We start from the raw sequence: 21280 nt of genomic DNA, 5'->3' as shown, positions 1-21280 counted from the left end.
ACATGCAATCACTGAAAATCATCACAAGCTTTTTTAGATGTTGCATAATTAACTTAGGTGGAAATACGACCCAGTTTTCTGAAGAGAAATTGTTATGTCTACTTAGTACTTCAGTGGAAATGCAGGTTTTGTGAAGCAGATTCAGCAGCAGTCATGAAATGGATAGTAACAGAATTGCTTTTTTTTAGAAGCAGCAAAGTTGTGTTCCTTCCAGTTAACTGGTTAAGGTCCTGTGTCCACACATCAGACAGGCAACAGAAACGTCTGCTTTTCCATTTTTGAAGAATTCCAATCCTACAGCCCCCTGAACATGATGACAGTCTTTGATTGACTTCAGATGTCCTTTTGATTAGCCCTTGAGCCCATTGTCTCAGTCATCGCTGAACTACTGCTGAGAGGCAAATTAATTTCATTCCCTTTGAGTCCTCTTGTGAAGGATACCAGTTAAATCCAGCTGAGAGGCTTTTTGTAACAGTGACTTTAGCAATGTTGACCCGCTTGAATTTTTCCCTCTGTTTTGAAGCTTTCAGTTCCACCAATCCATCAGCAGTGCCACTTATTTCCAAGCTGGCATTGGCTGTGGAAGGAGCGACTCTTAGCTTTTAAAGGGAATTAAATTTGTCTTCTGAATAACTGAAATGGGACCATACGGAGAGCGAAATTGTAAATTAGAGCAAGGAAAAGTGGAACCTTAAAAATTCTCATAAGATTTAGTACTTAAGCAGATACAAGGCAGGTCAGCAAAATGCCTTCATAACGAATACTTCTACTGGATACTAAAAATCATGGGCTGAACAGAGATAGCAGCTTTATGAACAACTTATAATTCTCTCATTTTCAACCATTTCTCTGTCACCATTATACAGATGCTAAAGGTACCAATTTCTTTGTCTTATCCATGTTAACAACATTTCCACCACTACCTCTCACTAAACTACAGGCTGAAATGGATGTGTGTATGCGTGTGTTTGTTTACTTGTCAGCTTTTCCGATTAATGTTATTCTTATTAAACTCAGAGCAATTCTTCTCATTTTATATTTGCTGTTGAAGATTGTGCCTTTCATTCCAGAACTTAAGAATAAAGTGTCCAGAACATTGCCTGATTCTCAGTAAATCACCCAATCTAGCAATTAACAATTCTCAGACATATAAAAGAAATGTTACTGTTATTTTTATTGTGTGTTCATATTTGGTCAGGAACTAGAAGTCTCCAGGAATCATGTTATCCAAAGCGAAGAAGAAAATCGCAATCAAGATTTAAAAAGAAAAATCTCCTAATCTTTTAATATATTACTGAGTTCTTCTTTGAGTGCACATAACTCTCAAGGGGTAAAGAAGAAAAAAAAGTGGAGTTGTGAGACATTCAAAATGTTTTTCCAGTCTCAAGTAGATAACATCTTGTTTATCCTGCAGAGCACACTGATTGTTGTCTGTGTATGCACATATTCATATATTCATAAATGTATTTGTGAGGTTTATGGATATGAGCAATGATATATTTTTTACTCTTTCAGTAAATGTCTGGGTAAGTTAGTCTCATTTTTCATTTTAATAAGAAGTTGCCAATCTCAAAAGGCTGAGATAACTGTATCAGCTGCTTCTGCTCGATGTTTTCATTGGCAGAGAAATTTGTCTTTTTAGAACTTGTGATGATTTGAGTTAGAACCTTTCCAGTAAATGCAGTAGTCTTGTTCATGATACTTAGACAGACGTTCGCTTAGGCTGTCTGTGGATGTTGGAATTCTTCTCCAGTCTCAATATATTTAAAATAGCTTTTGATGTACACAAGGCTGTTTATCGTCTTTGTTGATCTGAAACCTACATCTGTGCTGCAAGGGTTTTCTGGCAGAGCATAGTGTGCTCTACCTGGTTCAGACATACGTGGATTAAATGGAACAGAGCGCACACACAAACACACACTGCCCCCCCCACTGAAGGCAAATATCACAAAAAGATCACAGTGGGGGTGGGAGAAAAAATCACTGCTAACTGCTTTTGAACGTTGACACCAAGTATACCAACACTGTCCATAAAAATGCTTCCTCCCTTCTTATTCCCTGTTTTTCTCATAGGAAGGAGTTCAACACCAGAACTGCAAAACTCATGTGCTAATTTTGATCCTACATGGGGGGAACATCTTAGACACTGGAGGTGGGGACTACAGCAGCAAGCTGGCAGACATCAACACCTTCAGTTCTGTGTTTGAGAAAGTGACCCGAGCCCATTTCCCTGCCGCTTTGGGCCACATCTTAATCAGACTTGTTCCCTGCCCAGCAATCTGTTCAGCAGCTTTCTCTCTTGTTTCCAAGTAAGTTGATTTGCATTTTCTAATGTTTGGCTTTGCAGTGCGGTTTTGAATGGCTTTCTGTGACCTGTCTTTTTCATAATGAAATGTTGCAAATCCTTCTTAATCTTTTGCTTACTGCAAGACATGGAACGATCTTTCATCCTTTTCTAAGTGGATGTATTTGTTTAAAAAAAAAACCAAACAGAAAGAAGCCACCAAAACTAAAAAAAACAAAACCCATGGTGGACTACAGCCTATTGTCCAGATGCATCCAAAAGAAAAAAAAAAATCCAGAAGAAATCTGAGCAGAAGAAGAAAACTGTGATAACTGTTAACTTCCCCCCCCCCCCCCCCCCCCCCCCCCATCTAACCCCAAAAAATCAGTAGTCGAATTTTATCTTATTTTAAAATTGAAACATGGCTACATCTGCCTGTGGATATGCCAGCTGACATTTTTCTGTCTTAATTATCTGTTCATTATTTGGCCATTGTAGGGACAGGATGTTATAGAAGACCCTCCTGAGAGTTCTAATGTTTCCTGTTTTAGAAACAAAAATGGGATATTGCTAACATTGGTTTATGGATAAAGTGGAGATTGTGAAGCATTGTTGAGAAACTTAGGCCGATTTAAGTAAATTCTGCTTTGCACTGGAAATTGGGAACAAAAATAAATATCTAAAACAAGAGTGATTTAACATGTCTTTTTGGTGAGAGAGAATTTACATATAAATATGGTTTTTACATTTTAAGATGACAAAACTTTAGTATCTGTTCATTCCCAATAGCAGCTACTGTAGCGTTTTGTGGTAGACCACTCATTTATCATTATTAACCTCTAAGATGCCATATACAGAAGTGTCTTGAATGGGCTACGAAGGGTGCGTCTCTAGGAAACAGTGCTTTTGGCTAACTGAAGGCTTCAGTTCGCAGTACAACTAGGATTTGGTTGCATGCATAGTGGAAGGGTTCCATTAGCTTTGATGGAATTTCCTGTCTGAGCAGATCCATTTGCTAACTGATGTAAATGGAGATGGCACTCACAAGGTTGCCCTTACTAACATGAGAGATGGGTGGTTTGCTTAAAGCAATTTGGTAATTCACTTGCATAAAGGTAGATAAACCCCGGTTCAGGACTTCTAGAGAGCAACTGGGAGAGAATGCTGTGCATTGCACTATATACTGGATCAGCTCTTCATTAATGAAAAGCACTAGGCAAGAATGCCTCAAACATCTTGTCATTGATAAAATTAGTGAATTTCTCAACTAGCATAACTCTGCAAACTTAAATGACACTGAGCTGTATAGTAAGGTTACACTACATGACATTCACATTTACATTTCTAGCTGTCAGGTCCTGCTTCTGTCTGAGACCAGGTTCTGCTCAGAAACACTTACTAGTCGCTATATGAAGCAGAGATAATGATTTCATTTTAGGAAGTTGCTTTTTAACTGAAAAAAAAAAAGTTTGGTGGGTTTGGGATTCACTGAGGGTTTTGAGGGTGTTGGGATTTTGGGGGGGAGGTTGTTTTTTGGGGGGGTTAAGAAAATTCTCAGAAAAGATGTTTTAGTACATGTATCTTAGTGTCTGGCTTAAAGAGATAGTTCAACAGATCACATTGGCATTAAGTCTAGTGGCTTTCTGAGATTCCTGGTAGTCACTTCTGCATTTGAAAATTATTGTTGTGCAAAAAGCTGTGATAATATTTCAATACAAAAACTAAATACTAAATGCAACTTTCGGAAAAAAAGTAATTAGCAACTGCATCTCAGAGACCTGCTTAGTCTAGTGTTTCATAGAATCCTAGAATCATTTAGGTTGGAAAAGACATTTAAGATCATCAAGTCCAACTGTAAACCTAACACTGCCAAGTCCACCACTAAACCATGTCCCTAAGCGCCTCATCTACACGTCTTTTAAATACTTCCAGGGATGGTGACTCCACCACTTCTGCACTCAAAGCAAGAACATAACTCTGAACTGTTAACTCTGCATCAACAATGATACGTTTTGAAGTTCCCATGTGTGTGCTCATATGAAAGGTATCGTCGCCTTGCAAAACTATTACTACTATTAATTTTAACAATTGTTATGTGTATGGCAGTAACAATTTCAGATACGCACTCTTTTTGACAATGCTGTGAGATGTGAAAAATTACATGCAGCAACTCCTTTGGGAGAGGAAATACGACTCTAGTTACAGCGTCCACTTGGGGATCAGGAGATACAGATACTATTCCTGGGTCTGTAACAAATTTCCTGGTTGACCATAAATGAGAAAATCAGTCTGTTGGTGCCTCACTTCTCAAATTTGTTGAACAGAAACAAGGCTAAAATGATATAAGGAGGAATTTTTCTGTCATTAACCAAAGGCCTAACATAAAGCCTGAGAAAGAAACAGGAAGATTTCTGCTGTCTGGATTGTGCCTCTAGCCTAGGATATATGAGAAAAGCTTAAGGGATGTAGGAGTAAGAGAGTACTGTGGTTAAGGCATGTTCCCTGAAAGCTGGAAAGGAAACAGCTATGCTGAGACTTTACTCTGACAGCTGGTACCTTGTTAAGAATGAGAGGAGATGATTTGTGAAGGAAGGAGAGTGATCTGGGTGTTTCTTTGTCAGATTAACACCAAGGAACAAAGACTAATCTTAGCCTATATGATTGAGGAGATGTTACACTTTCATTCCAAGCCTAGTAAATGGCCAGGTAGCCTTGCAAGGTTCATGCAGACACAAGGACCATAGCAGCAATAGTGTAACCAACTTAATTTTACTTTTTTTCCCCCACTGAAACAACTTTTCCGTGCAGCATTACTTGCATGCAAATGAGTGAAAGTTTTAGCAGGTGGTGAGCAAACTTTCCACTGAGTGCTGTATGATTGGCTTCCACATCGTCGTAGTGATTATATTCTATCAGTTCTGGTAGTGTAGTTCTGATTGCGCTCTAGTTATGGTACTAGCCCAAGCAAGGATAGCTGAGCAGATACAGAATGTTCAGTAAGGGAAAGGATTAAAATCTTAAAATGTTTTTGATGTTGTTATTTGTCCCCTTGGCTCTACTGAAATGACTTTAGAAATAGCAAATGGAATTTTCCATTGGATGTGTCTACTTCAGTAGCTGCTCTTTCTTGCCACTTTTTCAGTCTTGAAATTCACTCATTAAATGAGAGAACCTTTTCAGGGAACATTTCTTTCCTTATTTTTCTTGACATAAGTATTTTAAATGGCATGATAGAGAAAGGAGAAATAAACACATGCTAACACATGCTCTTGGGCCTGCTTCAACTCTTCTACAAGTGTAAACCAGGAATAACTAGTGAACTCTGTAGGGATGGGGAGGAGAGAATCAGACTTGCTTGATTTCTTCTTTTCTAAGCAAAGAGAAACTTCTCTTGGTTTTGTCTGGGGCTTCCCCTAAGTGATGGTTGCTTTTATAGTCTTTTTGTTGCAGTATAGTGCCCAAGGTTATATTTGAACCTCACATAGGGCAGAAAACCCTGCAGAGGAGTTGAGGAGGTCTACAACCACGCTTTGGACGGTGCAGGAATGGTGATGCCTGCTGTCCAGATGACAGAGCTAGAGAGGAGAGATGGGGAATACATTAAAGTTCTGAAATACTAGCTGGACTTAAAGCTGTGACAGACATATAGGAAGAAGAGGTGGCAGGGTGCAGACCAGAGTGGTGGAAGTTGTGCCTGACTGTTCGCATCAAGGGGGAATACACTGAAACAACCAGGAAAAGGAAAAGTGTGTGCATGTCCAAGTCGCTGCCCTGTAAAGCAAGAGGACTGATAGTAGAAGAGGAGGTGAAGCATCAAAGAGTGTTTGGGAGATCATCCTTGCCCTTTGGGCCATTGAATAACACAGGGCTCAGTAGTGTCTCTTACGTATCCCATAATGCAGTGCCTGCAGGTCTCAACTATCTGGAGGAAGAGCTGGTGGAGTGGAAGGAAGAGTGTGTGCTGGCAGCCCAAATGAATAGAGCTCCCACTTTCTCTCTCTTTTTTATTCCCTCTTGTTGCAGCACATGGTATTCAGCCAGACTGAAAATAGCCAAGCTGGATGTTTGAATGTCCTATAGAATCATTCCCAGCACAGACATAAGCTTGGTATTGCCTTGGTATGTTCTTGCATGAAGCTGCTTGTGATATACCCATTTGGGGCTGACAAAAGGAAAGAAGATTCCCTGCTCTCACATTTCTGCAGCTTCATGCTAGCAGCTTTCACAGCCAGAATTCCAGGATGCAGTTGTGGAACATAAACTTGTGGTAAACATTCCATTTAGCAAACTGTGGGGGAGGAAGTCTGTTTTTAATTACTGTAATGTTTCATCGAGGGTGAGCCAGATGACTGACTAAGCAGCAGCACAAGATTCGTTGTTTGGTTTGAATGTATTCTCCATTTTCTGAACGTGCAGGCATAGTGCGTGCCAAGGTAATACAACCCGCTGTTTACCTTGGCACAGGTTTTGTATTATGCTGTGTCTGTGTGCTGAGAGCCTGGGTTCAAAGGATTCCACTGGGACTTATCATCTGAATGCACCTATGCAGTTCTCCTCCCAGCTTTGCTTAAAGGAAAGGGATCTTTCAGGGCATAATCACTCCATCTAGTAAATGTTTCAGATTAAACAATCTGGTCTCCTCCCATCTACTCCCATCACTTTCAGTGTCCTGTATCTCTAATATAAATCAGAAAGACAGTGTTTATGCAACCTGTGTAAATTTATAATGCATGACTGATCTCCATCTTTGCTGCTAAGGACGGATGAGGGTTAAAACTAAGGCACATTCTTGTTCCAGCTAGATGACTTGAGAGCCATCTCCTCCCTTTTCAGGCAGAAAAATATCCCAGAGCGTTACGCTTTTTATAGCATATGATTTGATGAGCATACATTGATTCATACCTCAGACTAGAGCTTCTAAATTACAGTATTAGCCAAACTGGAGAATAGTAATTGCAAATTTGGGGGGGCGGCGGGAAGGGGAGAGAAGGAAAAAAAGACCAAAACAAAAGTTACACTAAGAAGCAAACACTTAATTAGGAAAGTAAGCATATGAATAATCAAATGAGATGAAAGTGTTTTGTTGGATGAGTTTTGGAGTGCTCAGCTCCTTGCCTGCTCCTTGCACCGTGGTGGGTCCTGCAATATAAGCTCTTGGTGTTGCATTTTCCCAAACAATTCTTTAAAATACTTTTATCATTTAATTAGAAAGTCTATGGAGAAGTCCAGTCATTGTGATTTGAGTATTTTCTATAGCTTGTTTTTCTTTTATCCTGAAAGCGGAGGAAGTAAATGCATGTTCTGGTATTCAGAAACAGCAATAGCAAGTCCCTAGGACTGTCAGCATGGAGTGCAGATAGCTAAACCGTAAATGTCAAAAAGCTGTTGTGTGACAATTATCCAAACAAGTGTTACCACATGGGTGATTTCCCCCTCTGCTTTCTCCTCTCACCTCTGCCATGGTCAGGGACTGCTGGCCTGAGGAAGTTTTGAGGAGGGACCAGTGTTTTGTCTTGATCTGCATCTAGCCAGATGCTTTCTGCATTCAGAATAAGCTTTTATTCCCTTGTTTCTCCTTTCCTCCCCTCTCCCCCTCAGGTTGAATAACCCCTCACCCCCCATCTCCATGGTGCAGTCTCAGTTATCCCTGCTGCCAGATGCCACTGTGCCATCAATCACTTCTCCCCTGGGAGCCAGGTGTACTCTCACCCACCATGGAAGACCAGTTCTGTCTTGCAGCCTAGTCATTTGCTGCCTTTTATCAGGGAGGTGTTAGGTTCTAACACTGGTGACTTTTATCTTTATCTTACATGTAGTGATTTCAGCTGCTTCCTTGTGATTTCCCTCTCCATCTGCAGCCTTTGTGCAAGTGTGATGTTTCCAAGCTGGTGCTTTGGAATGACCTCCTGCAGTGTACTGCCAATGCATCGAGATAACAACACTTGTGCTCCTTTCAGCTCCAGCGCTGATGTTTTACCTGTTTGACTCAGCTTCAGCACTAATACTTAGCATGTCCCCTATGATAAACAACTTCATCTCCTCCATACGCTCTTTCAGTGGGCTGGATCTTTCTTCCCTTTGTGTTGTTTTGACAATGACAACGGAGGTCTCTGTGGCTGCAACCTTTACAATAAAATAAATTGGAATTAAAAAACTCAAACCCTCGTTTCTAAGCCAGTTAACTGTGATTAATTGTCTAGACAATAATTGCTCAATTTCAGTTTGATCTATATTGCTTTAGCCACGAAAAAAATATTACCAACTATTCATTTTTCCGTTGACTCTGTTTTGTGTAGTTCTCTTGTGAACATTGTTTGCATTTTACTTTTATTATGAAAACATATGCAGGTATTTTTTTCCATTTCAAACATTCACGTCATAATTTTTTTCCCTCCGTGTTTCTCCCTTTCCCTTTCTGAGGTGTTATCTGCCAATTTTTATAGTAAATGAGGCCTTTTTATGTAGGGTTTTAAGGTTCATTTTTCATTTTTGAGAGTTAGCATTCATAACTGTATGTCTGCTGTGCATTTGGATGATCTAATCAGCTGGCAAAATGAAGCTGTGTTAAATTGGTAAATTGACACAGCTTGGCAGACCAGCTGAGCTCCAGGACATAGAAACTGTTATACTACTTTGGATGAAAAATACCAAATCATAGGAGTGCTTCTGCAAGAGGCAAGTGTGGAAATGTCCAGTGGGGCTCAGGACATGAACACAGTCGAGCTTCAATACTTGAGCGTTGCAAGTCTTCTCTTCTTCTTCCATTACCCTGGTAATAGTCTCAAGGATGCAGGTTTTAGCAAAGACATAGACTCTAATTCCATTTCAGGCAGCTTGCTTTTTAATATTGTGATAGCCCACAAAGTTCCCAAAGAAAGTGAATACAAAATACTGTTGAAGTTGCCTGCCTGCAGCTTTGGTTGAACTTTGGATGAGCTGAATTATCCAAAATACTTCTGACTTTGCTTTAATCTCTGAAGGACAGTCAACTTACTGTAAGAGAATCTGGCACACACTAATGTGCCTTGCATCTTTGGCTTTCTGTGAATTGTTTTCCCCACTCATCAATAAAAATCAGTCAAGACATGATGGGCAGATTTACTGAGAAACTTGCAGGATGTACATCCAAGCTAAAATAAAGCTGACATCCTATCAAATTTAAGCTTGCATTTTCAGTCGAGTCACCTCCTTTTTGCAAAATGTTACTATGCAAACATTTACATATGATTTCAGAATGTGTGCGGCTTTGTTGCATCTTTTGGAAAAGATGGGACACTGGGAAAAATGCTTTTATATGCTTTTAACAATACATCTGTCACACTTGTGTTTTAGGAAACAATACTCCATTGTGATGATTGGATCCCATTCTTCGATGTAGCACATTGTTATATGGAAAAAAAACAAAGCTGAAATGAAATAATCTCTTTGCTGTTCTAAATTATGTCTACTTGTATGGGGAAAAATTGCACCAAGTATGTTTAACTACAGAAATGCCTTCTAGCATGATCTCATTCACATAAAGCAGTAACTTCTTGATTTTTTAAGCAGTTGAATTCTGTGAGAAAATGATCCTTCCTGTATTCTCTCATTGTGAACTGCAATAGCCCAACCCATTTCTGTTAATAAGTAACTGTTCATTCTCTAATGCTGTGTGCTGCCTCTTGCATTTTTCCTGATGATAGCATGTCCTTCTCTAGCCTAAATCCCTACAGCTATGATGAGAGCTGTCTCAGCAGCAGTGAAGACCACATCCCACTGGCTGCCTTGCCCTTGCTGGCTGTTTCATCCCCTCAGTACCAGGATGCAGTTGCCATGGTGATCAGTAGAGCCAATCAAGTTTACAATGAATTTCTCAAATCTACAGATGGGGCTGGTTTTAATGGACAGGTAGGACTATTTTCTCTTACATCAAAGTAAAATTCCATCGGAGCAAGGCTGTTTCTTTTTAAGCCATTGTGTTGAGGGTCTTGAGTTCTGAGTGTGGGACAATACTGCAAATATGATGAATGAATGTTAGCATGGGATCACCTATGCAAAATGCCTTCTCAGTGCCCAGCATGAGAAAGATCTGGAATCCTGTGCAGTATCTAACCTGGACTTACTCATTTGGTAGAAGATCCTATACTTTCTTCCACAAGCATTTTGACCCCTAAGCTCTTACTAAGTATTGCTACGAACTCTGGTAATGTATAAGAGTCTTACTTGTGCGGTAAGTGTGGTATGCTAAGCAGTGAACAAGCATGCCAACCCAAGACAAATGATAATCTATGTTACTGAGTTCCTCACACACCTGCTATAGCTGATAGAAAAGTTGGGACATCTCTGACTAAGAGCCTCCATCAGAGTAGTAATAAAACAATTGACAGTAAAGAAACTTAGAAGACAAATACTCAGTTGCCATCAGTGTTGCAGATTTCCTGTGTAACTTTGGGAAAGTCACGTAATTTTTCTTGTGTGACCCACTCCCCAGTGAAGTCACCTGCAGACGTCTTCTGGCTGACGTGTCACAGTTGTTATTCCTGCTTCTCCATCTTTGGACTACAAAACCCAGTACTTTCCTGCTTCACATAGAATAAATATCATACTGCTACCCTGTGTGAGTTACTGAAATTACATTGTGATGGGGCCCTCTACGTAGCTGGAAACATGCACTTCCTTAAAGTACAGTGACCTCCAGACTTCAGAAGAAGAAAAAAAAAAGACATTTAATATAGACTACAGTGTAATCTTTGAAGGAAAGCATGTGTCTTATTACACAAACAAGTTCTTTTCTATAGCAGTAATAAGATTATCCTGTGGTGTATCCGTATTTTTAGACTAAAATTTGGTTTGAAGCCAATTTTAATATCCATAGTAAACTATTCTTGCTTGAAGCATAAAAACAGCCTAGCTGCAGTGACAAAACATTATGAATAGTGAGATTATGTAAAGAAGAATTATACCAGTTACAGAAATAATTGTGAAAACAATTCTTTCAATAGAAATTGAGTGTTACGGGGTTTTTTTCTTTGACAAAGTTACAAAGAAGTCTCCTTGGTGTGTTTTACAAACCATATATATTAATATTTCACGTGGAAAAGTCTGCATGACCATTATATGCTGCACTGAATTTTCACTGTCAACAATTACCAGCATTGTTAGAATGGAAGTGACTTCTTTGTGCTGTCTACAGTGCTTCGCTTTGGTCCTTAGATAGAAATCTCAACTCTACCTCTGCATAAGTCCTGTACTTCTAAAACACATACCATATAACCTGACCCCCACCCTGTGTGTATCTTTCCTTTCATATTTTGGTCTCTTCTGTCCATTTATATTGCAAGTTCATTAGATCAGAGATTGCCTTTTTGGTTTTATACAGTATCTGGAACAAGTTAACTCCGTTACCTTAATGCCAATAATAACGAGGATTAGAAATGGAATAGTAAATTGAAGGAGATGCTATTAATCCCCCACAAAACGTGCTGTTAATTTTATTAAGGTTACCTGTATCATACAATTTTCAGTTCTTTATGGACTTCATTGCTTGGTGTAGGAATTTGAAAATCAGAGCGTAAATCAGCGTGCTGTTCAATTGTATACAACTTTAGAACCAGAATTGTCTTAGGATAGATGTTACCTTAATGTATTTTGATGTTTTATTTTATTTTTTAAAATGTTTTTATCCCAAGAAATGTGCTCAATTAAGAGAGTGTGGTATGTGGAGATACACTAAGAGAAGTTTGAGGTTTTTCCCTACCTGCATCTCGAAGCACTTGTTTTTCCTAATACGCTTCACTTTGAAGAAATCATGTGCAACATCCTGTTATCCAAAACTTGTAGTTCAGTGTTGTAGCCAAGTTGAATTAAGGCTAGAAGCAAGTTAAGTTTTGTAAGGAGAAGTAATGTCTTCTGTTAAACTAATTGGAGTTGGGAACAACAGACTAGACGTTTGCTTCAGTTTGAGAATTGAAGAGAAAGAGTTGCTGGAACCTGTGGGACTGTGGGGGTTGTTATTAAGCAGAAAGGTAATACAGCTATTACTCATCCTCAGGCACAGGCAGGGGGACAGGGAGAAAGAATCATCTCCTATGGGATGGGGAGGTGTTCAGTGGAATTGGCTTGTGAGGTAGATTCTAGTGTGCCATAAAATTACTCCAACTATTGAATTCCCGATTTTAGTACTCTATGTACTTTAATGCCCAGGTCCATGCTTTGAAGGTAGCTTGTATTTTTATATTAAATGTAAAGCAAGAGTGAATCTCTCTGCTTAATACCTCATTTAAAAGTTCCGTTCCCTTGTCCTGACAGGGGAGTACCAATCTGTTTTTAATCTGTTGAGATTCTCTTCCCTGTATGACTCTGAAGGAAATGTTAAGTGGCTTGAAATCTTTGTGAGACCGATTGTCCGGTGATCTGGACTTTTTCAAGCTGGAATCTGGCTGCAAGCAGCTGGAAGAATTCTAGCCCGTTTGGCAGAACTCCCAGCTGGTCAAAATAGTCCCTGGGACAGATATTCTTGGCATAGGGTAAAAGAAAGTGAGAGAAAGTGGCTACACATTTTCAGCTGCAATAGGAACTGAGGTGTAAAAAAAACAAAAACAAGGGTGTAAAGTGAGACAGCAACTCCTCTGCAGTGCTGTGATGCTTTTTGTTTCTTTTAAAACAATTGCTACATCTCCCCAAAAAAATCTTTTTATTTCCTCAGGTGTGTCTCATTGGTGACTGCATTGGAGGAATTTTGGGCTTTGATGCCATCTGCTATAATTCTAATACAGCTGATGAGAGTCGGAACAGTAGCAGGAGAGGAAGCATCAGCAGCATCCAGGTGAAGAGAAAAAATCCACACAGCTGAAACCCTATAGATTCATTCCCTGGAGGAAATCAGCTCCATATAAACCAGAGAAAATTTAAGGTTTTGGTAAATTGCCATGACAGCACAGGATTTTGCTCATATATCAGAAAATTGCTGTCTGAAAATTAAGTCTGCAGCTTCAGTTTTATGATATACAGAAATCACTAGTGGAGGCTTTATCTGTAAATCTTTAAAATAGGGTTACCAAGTGCCCTTTATTGTATCCCTAACTGTAGATGCAAACATGTCCTCTCTCAGTAATCTCTGATAGGCTCCTGATTTTATCAAAATCTTTTATCTTTCTTTTTATAATTTTTTTATTTGTTCACATGGGGTCTGGAATTCCTTATGCTACTGCCTGGGGGTAGTCTAGCATTAAGATGTGTTCATGAATAAGTTTTAATGACTGGTGAAAGAATGCCTCCTTCCTGATAAGGAATGCAAGTCACCTGAGGATCTGTGAACGGACCACTGAGCATAACAGTGTCTATAAGAGTGCAACATTTGGAGAGAAGGGAGGATTAATTCTAACTATGATCCAGGAAAGGTTTTATGATAGTAAAAGCACAATTTTTTAAAGTAATGCTAGCATGTAAGCTTCATTATTATGTTCAACACTTAAGAAAGAAAATTGAAGTTCAACTAATCTTATGTACTTCAAATTCAAGTGGATATGGAGAGGGGGTGTGGTGTATTAGGGTCGACACTGAGTGAGGTGCCCACGTTCCGTTCTTTGATGATTTTGTGACCCTGGCCAAATTGTTTCATCTCTTGACTCTTTAGTTACTTCTCTCCTCAAAAATGGGCTCAGTGATACCAACCTGCTTGGTTCAGTTGAGAGCTATGTGTGATGGGAGTACTCTCAAGCAAAGAGACATCCTCTAAGTGTTTCCAGGAAGGAGAATTACTCACCATTAATAACATGGCTCTGGATTCTCAGCAGCCAGCCTTTGATAGTACCAGCACTGAGGGGACAGTGCATTGCAAGCAAAGTAAATCGAGAAATGGTCCTCCTGGGTCCCAGTCCTACCGTGGGGTTGGTTGTGCAAGGGCTGCTGATGAATCTGAGAGCGGGGATCAGGCTTTAGGGAGTATAGGTTCTTTTGACTTCCCTGCTCTTGCTTGTAGTTTCAACTTTCCTGTATTCCTCTCTTTCTGGATAGCACAGAGCTTGTCTTCCTATTCCTCTCTCCATCTTTTCCCTTTTCTCCCATCTTCATCTCTACTACTCTGTGTGGTCAGAAGAACTAAGTATTCCTTTCCTTCCTTATCTTGTCTTTCTGTCCATTGTTTTCAGCTTGCTCCTGTGAAACACATTCAGGAGGACTCTTTTTTTACTGGATTTCCTCCCCCCCCGCTTCCTTGGTGTCTCCAGTAGAAATGGATCTCATTGGAAGAGTTTGAGATGTAGAAATATAAGAGAGTTTTTTACTTTACCATTTCACAAATGTCAGGGGCATTTGTGAAATGAAACTAGTTGGAAATAAGGATGAGACTGAGGTACTCTCAATCATTGCATTTTACGTTCTGGCTATAAACCATGAAAATAGAGTAAATTAGGTTTATCTAGTTCCCTTCTTACTCTGTTTATTTCAAAGTGGTCTATAATAATAAGTTAGATTGATGGTGCAGTGACCATTACATTCTCTGAATAGTTCACAGTTTTAGGCACTAGAAACTTCCTTTTGTAGAGAGAGAACCTGAGGCAATGTAAATAAGGAATTAGAATGGTACATTCTTCTACTTCCCCAGGTGAGTATTTGTTGGTTTGTGTGTTGTAGTCTGTTTTCTGTATTTTAGTTGCCAATATACACTAAATAATCAAATCAGGATTATCCATAATAGGTAGTGACTTCTACAGTGTAGGCAGAAATGTGAATGATTACTGAGATCATGATGGTTGTTTTGTGTACATGCTTGTACAGGGCAGTATTTGAAAATCTACCTGCATGCTCAATAAAAGAATCTGCAGTAGAGCAAATGTCACTCTGCTCAGACCAGACTAGTAACTCTTGTTCTTTAAAAATCAGTTACATTTGTAAATGTCAAAATACTTAACAAAGAAAGCCAGTGTTGTTGTCATCATCATATCACTCCTTGGGTTATTAAAGGACAGAGGCGGAAACCCAAAGTCTTATATTAGCAATCACTGTACTCTGTTAGGAACACTGTCTCTTAGAAGAGGAAGATGGTTCTCTTTTGTTGCAACAGCTAAAATACTCATAATTTAGAGGTAGACAACTCTTCATTAGGACGAATAGAGAAGGTTGATGATTTGTTTCACATGGATGAGGATAAATAAAAGCCACCTGTGGGTGACTGATTCAGATCCCAGTATTGATACCATTTTATTGCATGTGAGAGTTTAATTGTGGCATGTGGGAGAGTTGAAAGAGCTTGTAGCAATGGAAAACAAGCTTTTTAACTGTTTAAAGTGCAGCAAATAGTCTCTATACTGATCACCTCAACCTTCTTCTAATGTCTTGCCTCATGTCTTTTTAAGTTTAGTATATTTTTCGGAACTATTTCTCCCTCCCTGATCTGGCTAATATAAATGCTGAATTGGCTCAGTCTCTTTTGCAGTATACAAGAAAGACTGTGTCATGAAGATGAACCTAAATGCTGAATCCAGTGAGATTAAAATCTGGCCAGATTTTTGAATAGGTTTGAATATAGGATTTTTTAACAAGACTTTTTTTTTTTTTTTTTTTTAAAGTATTAGAGTGCTGTAAATTTGAACTCTTTCTTTTTACCATGACACCACAGTATGCAGACATTTTGACATACTCTTAGCATCTGATATTATTTTCACCATTCAGATGCAGAAAAGTTAATTTCTCGGTGATAGTTCTTCTCAGCAAATAACCTTCTGTCTGTGTGAGATGGTTGTCAGGCTTTCCCTATGGAATGGCTGTTCAGTAACGTGTAAAATTTAGTCCTAGTTCAGTCCCCAAGGGACTATGACATGAACAGATTTTTCGTGGGATGAAAGCCAGCTACAGAACTGGCACTAACTATAGTTCCTGGGTTCCCTGTTCTCGGGAATAAGACTAGTGATTCACTTGTCACAGAAACCAGTAGGTCCTCTTGGCTGCTGAAGACTATAGGTGGAACAGTGTGGGAAGGTTTGTCTCATAGATCGTATACTGCTGCTGGTTTGGTTTCATTTTCCTGGAACTCATCTGCATAATTCTGGAGAACAGATTAGGTTCTTCAACATCTCTTCTTGACATGAAATCTCACCCCACATGCACAGGGCTGCTAATGTGCTCCAATACTGAGTGAGGTTATAGGAAATACCTGTCCTATGAACTTGTTCTTTCTGTAGCTTCAGAGAAATTGGTTCAATTAGCATGGTTTTCCATAGTCTGTCTGCATGACTTGGGCCAAGTCTCTTGATCTGTCATACTTCAGTCCTCATCTGTAAGCCTCGCACTCTTTCTCACATCCTCTGTTTTGTCTAGTTGGATTTTACACTCTTTGCAAGTTGCTTAAAAGTACTGAGCACGATAAAGTCTATTTTCACTTGGGGCGTTTCCTGTTACAAATATTGAAGACTGTTCCAATGACACTTCAACAGTGTAATGCAGTGGCATAATGCTATGTCCAAGAAGACAGGTGCAGGGAGCAGTGGTGGAGAAAATGTAAATGAGTGTGGGGAGAGAGTTGTATGCAACAAGGAAAAGAACAGCTTTGTGAATCCTGCTCTCTTGTACAATGCCTAGCCAATTTCCCAGTGACCTTCCCTAGGGTCGTCTCACAGAGATCTAGTCCCTTGTCCTAAAACTACTTTTTTCTTCCCTCATTGAACTGTCTGTGGCACATATGCTTTGGAAGACCTGAGTTTTACCTATAGAAAATCAAGTTTAAAATGTGTTGATTTTGACCAAAGAAAATGAAGGCTTTCTTCTGCGGTGCAATAATATCATGCCATGTCCTGTTAACTCGCTTTAGGTGATGGTTATTATTCTAGAGTTTAAAAAGGAAAAAAAAAGAAACAGCAGCTGGTATTCTACTGTGTCTCTAACAGAAACGTTGTGCCCAAGTAAATCAACATGCACAACTGAAATTCTAGGTATGCTAGGTTAATGATAGCAGTGCAGAAGAGAGAGCTTGATGCTTTTTCCACACAGTATTGTTCCAAAACTGTCAAACTCCTGCAAAATTTGACCTGTCTGAGATTGTCTTATAACACAAGAGAAGAACACACCCTCTGCAAGGAGAACCTGTTATTGAAGCTTAGAGGACAAAGGTGAATTGTTGCCAGCTTTCAGGGATGAAGATAATAGCTTCCATTACTAAAAAGTCGTCTTAGCTAGTTCTGTGGTGACACAAGCTAGTTTTTAAATACTGTGGAGAAATATGTGTGTGACTAAAAGAAAAGCATTTGATGTTACATTATTGTCAACTCTATGCCTTTCCAACAGCCAGCCTTCTTCCTGAGACCACCAGGAAATCAAGAGACCTCAACAAAAATATTTAATCATGTTGAGTTCCTTGCATCTCCTTTCTTGCGCTGGCACCTTCAAGGGTTCCCATTTTTCTCAATCCATTGACAGGAATTCCTTTTTAAAAAGTAATGGGAGCTGAGATGCTGACATATCTGCCATGTGATTTTAATGAAGAGAGCCTTAAAATGTCACCAGGGTTTTGATGAAGCTCTGAGCCTTGACAGCACTGATATGGTTTTCAAGTCACTGGTGGTATGATGTTTAAGAGCTTGACCTACAGCCCATTTAAATCAATGGATTTGTCAGCGCATTTCACGGGCTTTGGTTCAATCTCTAAAAATTCCCTTTTAGCTATGTGTGTGTGGATTCACCTCCATTTTGTGTGCCACCGTGAATATTCTTATGCACTCTAATAAACTTATTGTAAAAACACCAAATTGGAATCTTAGGCAAAGTTTGCAAAATATTTGTAGCATGCAAGTTACAATTTAAAATCATAAATATATTGCATTTTCATGGCATTGTTGCTTGGGAACAAGCTAGAGATCGGAACTCGTCACAAAGGCTAAGAGGTAAATAGATACCTTTGCTGAATCAGTTTGAGATAATCATGAGACACGAGCAGATAAATAAATGTTCACCTAGATTCTTGAGAATTCACCTATAAAAAGTTACTCTGTAAGAAACTCTGGCAGGAACACTTTGGTTATAGGAATTTTGGCTTTGAAAGGTCCCTGGTGTTATAGAAAATACATAGAGTTGCTAAAAAGGACTGATGTTACAACAGAGCTTCAATGTAAGGTTGTAAACTGTGGGGCAAATCAAGCTACATAGAGTCAGTGTCAGGCTGAAAAAAAGTTACTAGTTACTGGTTACATTAAAAAATACAAGTAGGGCCTGTAGTTGGTTCTGGCTTGAACTCAATGGAAGCACATATTTTAGACTTTATTTTGGTTTTACGTCACTTTAGCACACAAAATGGTGGCAGCAGTCAGCTGTCAACACACAGCAGGAGCCTTCACCTCCTACCTGGCCCTGTGAAATAGTTCTCTGCACTCATTAACAGTAACAACTACAAGAAGTGAGTTTTAGTTTTAGCATTGTAGATACATGAGTATTATGCCAAGCAAGGTCCTAAATCTTACACAACTTTAATATGAAAGTTGGCGTGATGTGAATTTTGCTACATTACTATGAAATGCAGAAAGAGATTCCTACACGCAAGTTAAGTTTTTTCATTGACCCATCACAGGAATAATTGTCTGTGAGCATGCTGATCCTAAAGTAATGTTCTGCAAGTTATTAAGATGCTAACACTCGTTGTATCATATCATCACATGAATTCTAGTACTGCATTGTAAAAGTTAGTAGAATATGGATGAAAACCAATAATTACGCAATTAGAAGGCGTGTAACTGTATCTGTTCTCCCACTGCCTTGTTGATGTTCGTATCTTTGAAGTTTTGTAAAAATAGATGTCAGGCATTTTCACACTGTCTTATTTTGTTGATCTGAATAGAAGGAGATTTACACAGAATTGGATTACACAGTTTTTAGAAAGAACCAGATCTTGCATGCCTCATGCATCCAGATCTCACGCATGAATGGGGGGATTCAGTCCAATGGTGTTTGTTTTGAAAAGCAGCGTTTGCATTGGCTACTGAAATGGATGCAGGAATAAAAGTCCAGGGGTAATAGGGATATGTCAGGGAGGATGCTGGTGCAAGCCGCAGAAGTGCTGGAGGAAATGAACAATAAATAAATCTATTTCCTATTTTAAGGGGTACCTTAAAGATATGGTACCACTGGTCTCCTCTTGCATCCCGCAGAAGTTCACATTCTTAAAAAATCAGGTCCCGCATCCATGGAACATGATGAGCAAGACCATTAATGTTGTAATGGGCATTTTGTGCGCTCAGGTAAGACCCCTTCTGATTACCTTATGATATTTATAGTTCTCTAAGAATGATGAAGTCATGAAGGATAAAGCTTTTGTGTTACTCCTCCCCCCCCCAAATTCCTGATTCTCCTTCCAGCTTTTAGGCTATACCTCTTACAGGTAAATTTAGTCTTCATCTCTTTCCTTATCTTCTACTGCAGAGAGAAAGTCTAACCCCTTCCACCCTTTCTTGGATAAAGTGAGGTCAAATGTATAAATGCAGCCGTTTCATATAAGCTCTGTCATGTTTTGGTCGCTGTCTAAATCTTCCCTTTGCTCTGTTCATTCTCTGAAGGATAATCCCCTCTTAGCAGAGGACTCCAGTCTGGGTGGCAGCAAACGCCTGAGCAAAAGCAATATTGACATCTCGGGAATCATGGAGGATGAGAAGCCAAGGCAGCCGTTGCCTAGGAAACAGAGTGACTCATCCACCTATGACTGTGATACTATAACCCAACATCATGCTTTCCTGTCTAGGTAACTAGTGTTTGATGACTGAGTAAAAGAAATAGGCTTGCCATTGAATGGAGCCTGTCAGCACCAGAGCAACAGAATCATTTTTATTGTTTGTGGTGTGTTTCTGGAGGTTTGCTTAAAGTCCCTGTATACCCTGGAAAGAAAACTATAGATGAAGTGGCTCTAGTATGAACTGACTCACACGTGGAGAGTTTTTTGTTTGATCTTTATTCAGTTGTGAGAGTTTTGAATATGCAAAACTGAATGCAAGTAGTTCCGTTTCTTCAGTGCAGCCCACACAAATCAAGATGGATGAATGCTTTATAATTCTAAATTTCTGTTACGTTTTTCTTTCTAAAGATCCCTCTGACTTCACTTACAGGCTTTCTATTATTCTGTGAAGAGTGAGATAATTGCTTTAGGTGCTGCCATTGGTCTATGAGCTATTCAGATCAGCTTTAAAACAAAAAAAACATCTGCATAAACATTTGGCTTAAATGAGGAGGAGGTTGGGGGAGGAGAGTTAACTTAATTAGCTTTCCTGGATCCTAAGAAATCTTTAAAACACAGATTTGATGGGAAGATAAGCATTCCCTTTGTCTCATTGTTTCTGCCTGTTCAAAGCTATTTGTTTTTTTACTTATCTGAATTCTTTGTGCTTTTTTTTCTCTATCCATCATCTTATTTCCTTTATTTCATTGGGAGTGATGCAGAGGGAGAAGGCTTATTGTGTGTTGAAGTTTCAGTTCTGCTGCAGTTGAGTATAGTGCAGACTTACTACTGCGCTTTACTTCAAGTCTGGCAATTTTGTTAGTAGCAGTTTAAGGTAATTTTCTTTTCTTGCTTTGACTGAATGTACTTTGCTTTGCTTTTGTTGACTATTCTGCTTTTGTTTTCAAACCATTGCATTTTCTGGATATCGATATGTTGTAAAGTGTCTTCCCTCTGAGGTAGAATGGGGTTTTTTTGCTTGTCTACGACTGAAAACATGAAGATTTTTTTGGTCAGTCACTTTTAGGTTCTTGTATAGAAGGAGTACTGTGTTATGTTTAAAGCACAGTGTTGGCTTGTATAAAGCACTTCAAACTTGGGGGATAATAGGGTAATTAAAAGACAAAGATAACTGTTTTCTTCCAAGCCTTTTTTCATTTCCTGTGTATCTATGATTTTAAACTGAAAGCTTTACATGCAGCTGTACTTAAGCAAGCAGATAGAAGAGTGTTATCTTCCATCCACATTTTGGACTCCTCAAACTTTAGGCTATTGCTAAGTTATTGAGGAATAACAGGACAAACACAGGCTAAAGATGACAGAAAAAA

The 21280-nt window shown here is 39.2% G+C and overlaps 1 protein-coding gene across 1 annotated transcript in view; it reads left to right on the top strand.

Moving 5' to 3' along the window:
* Positions 1-21280, top strand: part of PITPNM3 (PITPNM family member 3) — a gene marked incomplete at its 5' end in the record, with an annotated part of 50147 nt that overhangs the window by 206 nt on the left and 28661 nt on the right. Inside the window, 4 exons of the mRNA XM_009583384.1 lie at positions 2074-2309; positions 9982-10171; positions 12969-13088; positions 19801-19982. Coding sequence (XP_009581679.1) covers positions 2074-2309; positions 9982-10171; positions 12969-13088; positions 19801-19982 — 728 coding nt within the window. The remainder of the gene's footprint in view (positions 1-2073; positions 2310-9981; positions 10172-12968; positions 13089-19800; positions 19983-21280) is intronic.

The sequence above is a fragment of the Fulmarus glacialis genome, unplaced genomic scaffold, assembly GCF_000690835.1.
Source record: "Fulmarus glacialis isolate BGI_N327 unplaced genomic scaffold, ASM69083v1 scaffold28218, whole genome shotgun sequence".
In the NCBI taxonomy this organism is placed as follows: domain Eukaryota; kingdom Metazoa; phylum Chordata; class Aves; order Procellariiformes; family Procellariidae; genus Fulmarus; species Fulmarus glacialis.
The sequence above is the reverse complement of the archived record's forward strand: the minus strand, read 5'-3'. Positions and strand labels throughout refer to the sequence as shown.